The sequence below is a fragment of the Peromyscus eremicus genome, chromosome 1 (genome assembly GCF_949786415.1).
Source record: "Peromyscus eremicus chromosome 1, PerEre_H2_v1, whole genome shotgun sequence".
Lineage (NCBI taxonomy): Eukaryota > Metazoa > Chordata > Mammalia > Rodentia > Cricetidae > Peromyscus > Peromyscus eremicus.
In genome coordinates, this window is record NC_081416.1 from 71,150,305 (window position 1) to 71,156,471 (window position 6,167).

General features: G+C 53.8%; 1 protein-coding gene across 1 annotated transcript; it reads right to left on the minus strand.

The window, feature by feature from the left end:
• Window positions 1-4,121: 4,121 nt before the first annotated feature.
• On the minus strand, window positions 4,122-5,901 carry Hmx3 (H6 family homeobox 3). Its single transcript, XM_059250572.1, has 2 exons — window positions 5,502-5,901; window positions 4,122-4,907 (listed from the first exon to the last, which is right to left on the minus strand). The coding sequence occupies exons 1-2, from the start codon at window positions 5,899-5,901 to the stop codon at window positions 4,237-4,239; spliced, it is 1,071 nt and encodes a 356-aa protein (XP_059106555.1). The 3' UTR covers window positions 4,122-4,236.
• Window positions 5,902-6,167: the final 266 nt, after the last annotated feature.

Here is a 6,167-nt window from a genome sequence, read left to right on the forward strand (position 1 = left end):
CAGACTCTGATCTGCCAAGGGAGCGCTCCCCCTTAGAAATGAGCGACAGTGGCAGGGGTCCAGTTTATATGTCTTGCTGTTGTTTGATGTGCACACATCCACTCTATTTACTACCAAATAAAAGAAATACATCTGTGTTGCCAACAGAAACAGTTCGGAGGCTGGCTCGGAGCTCTCCCAGGGCCTGAAGGCAGTCAGAGGCACTCAGAGCACTGTTGGAGACTCCTATAGTATTGGCACACAGGAGGATGGGGGTCCCTGGTCACCAGGTAGTGGTATGGTTAGGCTAGTTTGACCAGGTGGCCTGTGACAGAACTCCAGGATCAACCTGGTGCTTGGGAATTTTTCAGTGGGAAGAACTGAGGTGGGAGCACAGACACCCTGCTTCCTGCCCACCCATGCTATCTGTTCTTAGCTCACCTTAACCAGGGACCATCGAGAAAACCAGTCACTTAGGGTCACTTTGAACGAAGTTCATGACTGTCTGTATGCCTGAGCTATCAGAGTGGTGCTTAAAAAAAAATTTGTGCGTGGGTGTGTTAGAAATCTTGGGCTACTTGTATATGGCAGAGAAATATAAAGGAGAGGCGTCATGTATGGTGTGTCAAGTGAGTGTGTTCTGTGTCGTTTGCATTCATCTATCTATTTGGTGGCCACTGTGGAATGTGAGATCATTTTCATTGACCAGAGCATTGACCGGTATAAAGATCAGGCTCAGAAGTGTGGGTAGACAGAGAGAAAGCTAGGTTCCACAACCTGAAGGTGATAAAAGGCTAAAATGAGGGGTGTCCACTCAGCACCCTGGAACGGGGACCCTGGCTGCCCTGACTTCCCCTACAGAATATCCAGAGGAATTTCAGGAGGCCTCATCACTCCCCCACAAATCTTCTTTAGTGATTAGTTCTTGAAGCTCCTGGGAGTCCTCGCAGAAGCAGGGGGAGATGGGCAGAGGATAAGAGAGAAACCAGTTCTGCAATCCTGTACCGGGTTCCTTCTGACAGGAAGGTCTCAGAAAGACCCACTGTGCCCCCAGTCAGAAAAGCTCCAGTATTCCATAATGTCATAGCCTCCCTCCACGGAACACTGAGAATACCAGCAGGACCCCACTGAGCTGGAAGGCAATGTGAACGCCACCCTCCTCCTCCAGGACTAAACTGTGGCTCTGGGGTGAGAACTACCAGCCCAGAGCAGCAAAACTCCCATGCAGGAGGAAAAGTGAGGCCACAGGGATCAGACGAAGGATAAACTGTGCTTGTGGAAAACCAGTTATGTCTTGACTTTCAAAGGACTGGGTCAGTCAAGAACCGTTTTCCAGAATCCAAACAAATAAAGAAGTATTTTCTTGGCATTTGATAACATCGTGCTCTGGCTGTAAAATCTGAGGACATGTTTGCTATTGCAACATTATTTTTAATGAGCTGTTACTGGCCTGTCCCGCAGTTAGTATTGCCAACAGTAAAAGGCATCACTCTGTTTGCAGGTAACACAAGGAACAACATATTTTGACCCCGATATTCTGTTTATTTTTCATTTACGACACATGCCCTCGTTTTTATTCCAAACCAGAGGAAAATAAAGGCAGATCTATCTTCACTGAGGTCCAGGCTAAAATTTTGCCACAAATACACACGCTGGTTTATTTGGAGCCAGTTTTCCATCAACAGAAAACGACAGCCGAGTTTCAGCCACCGTAGAATCAATTGTGTCGATTGAGTTGGAGGAGCTTGGCAACACAGTAAGAGAAGAGAGATCGCAGACAGGCGCTCCCCAGTGGTTGTGTCCTGCTTGTAGCCAGGCTGGCTGAAATCTTCTCTGCCTTGCTGTTCCTCAGCCCCCCACTTCTGGCTCCCCAGCTCCAAAGGGACACAGCCAGGAATGTGATCAGGACACACACACACACACACACACACACACACACACACACACACACACACACACCACAGAACTTGAAGGCAGGCAGCCATGCTGAGTTGGCAAGGGACACATGAATATCTACTTCCCTGGCAGACCAGTTCTTTTAAGGGGTCTTGGAATGCCTTGCCTCCGGTGCTGAGGACCAAGAGCGCAGTGGCCCGAGGAAAAGCACAGACATCCAAGCATTGGCCAGGACAGGTGGGTCCAGACAGGCTATCCTTGAGGCAGCTTTGGGTACCGATGGACACAGAAAGCCTGACCAGCACGGTTGCAGTCGACGGCAATTGGCAATCGTGCCTCCCTCTCTCAACCAGTGGCACATCCCCCACGCCTTCTGCACTGAATATCTGAAATTCTCCTAGCTCAGCTGAAACCTTCTGGTTCTAGAAGTTGTAGCCCCTTCTCCATTCCAAGGACTGCTAGATTTAATGATCTACCTCCAGACTCAGCTGAATTTCCAAGCTTTGTGCTCCCTTCTTTCCTCCAACACCCCAGGGGACAACCACAGCCACCACAATCATCCAGGCACTTTAGGGATTCTTGGCCCAGAAGCTCTTGAAGGAACCCTGGCTTGGGGAAAGAAGACAAGCTTCAGCCTTTCTTTGCGAACTACCTACCATCTGTCTTTAAGCTCCGGACTGTCGGTTTGCTCAATTTTGCAAACTAGATAAATCTAGGTCTTTATACCCTTCCCATCCCTCAGTCTTCCTTGCTGACCTTTCAAGCAGTAGAAGATACGGAGGAAAGAGCGCCCTTGGTCCTGAACAAAGCCGCCTCTGTCTCCTCTGCCGGCTAGATTCTAGGGGCGTGAGTCCAGGCCAGGCTTAGAGAGCACAGAGGCAGTCAGAGACGGGGCAAGAAGAGATTCCCTGGACACCTGCTCTGAGGGAGAAAGGAAACCATCCAAAGTTACACACTCTGGCAACATGAAAGGCTTATTTTTTTCTTTTTAATTAATTCGATTCCACAACAACATTAAATGTAACAATATTTTGTGGAGGTTTTTTTTTTTTTTTTTTTTGCTTTGTTTTCTTAAAAAGGGAGGGGACTCTAGCAGAGGACAGGGAGGGAAGGGGAAACAGACTACTCAGGAACGACAGAACAACAGGTGTAGCCAACGGGAAAACAGAGCAAGAGGCCCTGTGGAGTTGAGGGTGAACTTTACAAGAAAACTGTACATTTATCAAATAAGTTAAGATTCTCCTACGTTGATTGTCCTTCACTTAAAGCGCTCCACTCTGCCTGGCTTACTCCTCTGAACATTGCCACCCTAGCTTGCTTTTTCCTCCCCACTCTCCCCTGCTGAATCTTCCCTCTACATTAATGATTATGCTGGGGCATGGTGGTCTTGATCCCCACAGAGGAAGGGGCAGGGCTCCTGGGAGATTTTGTACAATATTGCACAGGTCAAAGCACAATAGTTGCAGCAAAGTAAAAATGGGAGAGGATAAAATGTATTTTTTTTCCTACAAAAAAAAAAATGGAAACCAATTTCTCAAGCAGGTAACACAGTAGTCATAGTGATGTTAAGTAACAATTTTTGGACCAGTGACATACCACTAAATAAATGCTAGTGATAAATAAGAGCACTGGAACCCAGCCAGATGTGGGGTTGTTCCAATTTTTAAAGGTCTAATTTGGGGCTTTTGTCTTTTCCCTTTAAACGTTTGGTTAGAGAATTCTTAAGTTACGAACTGAGACGAATGACTTTAACGGCCGCAGATCGACCGGCCGAGTAGGGATCCCACCAGAGGTTACTTAGATTTTGAAAAACCGGGGTGTGTGTATGGTATAACTGATTGGGGGTGGGAAAAGAAGAACCACACCCAGATATCCAGAAATAAATATGAATTCAAAATATGCATTCTCTCTCCGGATTTTGAAGACAATTCTATAGGAAATGAATAAACTAAAGGAAGTTGGGTTCCGTGCTTATTTTCCTTCGGTAAAAATTCCCCCCCCTCAAAAAAAAAAGCCACAGCGCAACGGAAATTTAAGGGGAGGGCTGCACATTTATCAAAAAACTTGCAGTTGGAAGTTTTGACCTGGGAATTTCGTCGCCCTCCCACCCCGTTTTCTCTCAATGGTAAGCAGAACCAAAAATAAGAGGAGAAGCGCCTCAAATTCATAGGAATGAATTGCACGAAAATACATTGCAAATACTTACAAAATGCTATTGGGGGGTAGGAGGCAAGGCAGTGAGCCCAAGCCCGGTTCCCAAGGCCGCTGGCCACACCTCGGCGCCCTTGGCCCAGCCCAGTCTCCTCCGGGGTCCCGGAAAGGTGGCCAGGTGCTCGCTCACTCCCTCTCCCCTCTCGGGTCTCACACCGGCCGTAGCAGCGGCACGGACGAGACAACTGGGTGCGAGTAGTAGACTGGGTGCGGGAAGGTGAGCAGCGGCTGGCTGACCGGCACCGGGGCCCCCGCGGCCGCCGCCGCCCCCTCGGCGGCAGAGTTCTCGTGGTAAAGGATGGGCACGCGCACGATGCGCTGCGCTGCGGCGTGGCTCAGGTTGGCAGCCTCCAGCTCGGCCGCCAGCTGTCGCTTCCACTTGTTGCGACGATTCTGGAACCAGATCTTGACCTGCGTCTCGGTGAGGTGAAGCGACGCGGCCAGGCCAGCACGCTCCGAGCTGCTCAGATAACGTTTCATGTCGAAGGTGGATTCGAGCTGGAAGACCTGGCTGCGGGAGAAGACGGTGCGCGTCTTCTTCTTGCGGCACGCGGGCTTCTTCTCGGGACTCTCGGCTCCCGCCTTCCAGTCCTCGGAGCCCGGAGTCGCCGAAGTCGCCCCTACAGTCGTCCCTGCCGCGCCAGACACGGCCTCGCCTTCTTTTTTGGCTTCCTCTGAGTCGCTCTCTTCCAGAATGATCTCGTCCGGGCTCTTGGAGTCCAGCTCCTTGTGGTCGGGGTCAGCCTTGAGCAGAGGCTCTGGGGAGTCACGGTCGGTGCCGGACGCAGGGGAGGAGTCTCGCAGGAGGGCCTTCTCCGAGGCTGCGGGGACAGACAAACAGACGCACACTCAAGCACAGCAACACAATCTTGAGAGAGGGGGGAGTCTGGGGGCAGCAGGCGCAATCCACAATTGGCCTTCCGGCCTCAGCTTTCTGGAGGTCTTCCTCTGTCCCCGCTGGGCTGCCCGGGGGGCGCCAAGACCTAGGACTCCCCTGCCTCCCAAAGCACCAGCGAGCCGATGGTGGCAGCAAGGCCGCTCCTTTTATCCCACGTCTCCCGTGCCAGGGGCCAACGGAAAAATTATCCGTAGTTAGGGTTCGTCCCTGCCTTCCAGGCCTAGTCCCCTACCCAGGCCATCCCAAGCCACCCATTCCTGCTGGAGGCCACTTTTCCCGGGAAGCGCAGCGCCAGGGCCTCCAACTCTCCCTCTTTTCTCAGCAAGTGGGATTGGAATCCCGGGCCTCGTAACCAAGCGCACACGAAAGATGAGGGCTAGAGGCCGGGGGAAGTTAACCAAAACTCGGGTTTGCAGGTGTCAGGGCATCCCATAACTGTAGTGACCAGCCCGGGGCGGGGATAGGACTAGCCGGTAGGGAGGGAGGAGAGAGCGAAAGTTCAAAGAGAGGTCGGTACCTTCTGGTCGCGGGAGGTGGCCGCCGGCGGGGGTCAGGGTGTAGGGGTACCACCAGGCCGGGGAGCGCTCCAGGTAGTGCGCGGGCAGGGCAAACCTCTGCGCTGGGATCTCAAAGCGGGGGAAAGCCAGGTCGCCCACCTGCGAGAGCGCAAAGCCCGCGGCACCCTCCAGGGCACCCTTGGCTGCGGCGGCTGCAGCGGCGGCCGCGGCGGCGGCGGCCGAGGCCGGCGCGAAGAGCGTTCGTGGGGGCGGCTGAGGTTTCGGGGGCGGCCGGTGGTGGTCTCCGTTGAGCAGGTTCCTGATGGAGAACGGGGATTCCTTGGGCGCGGGAGGCTGGGGTGGTGGCTGCGGGGGCGGCGCGCTGGCAGTGCCCGAGGCGTCCGGCCCGGGCTCCGGCATGGTCCCCAGTCCTCCGGGTCCCACGGAGGGAGGGAGCGGGACAGGCGGGCGGCGGGGCGAGCAGGCTAGGGGCCGGAAATCAGACCATAAACGGAACTCAACTATGGGGCTCAAAGTCGGGGGCCGCCCCGGGCGCGAATCGAGCCGCGGGAGGGCGGGGTGGGGACCGGGCCGGGGCGGGCTCGCATGGGGGAGGGGTCCAGAGGGGCGGGGAGCGGACCTGCCTCTGCGCCGAGGGAGCTAGGGGGCCGGGTAGAAGCTGCGGC

Excerpts from the sequence above, each read along its gene's own strand:
- Hmx3 (XM_059250572.1), bottom strand. The coding sequence starts at position 5,901 with ATGCCGGAGCCCGGGCCGGACGCCTCGGGCACTGCCAGCGCGCCGCCC. Across the intron at positions 4,908-5,501 it reads CCACCTCCCGCGACCAGAAG|CCTCGGAGAAGGCCCTCCTG; the intron begins GTACCGACCTCT and ends CTGTCCCCGCAG.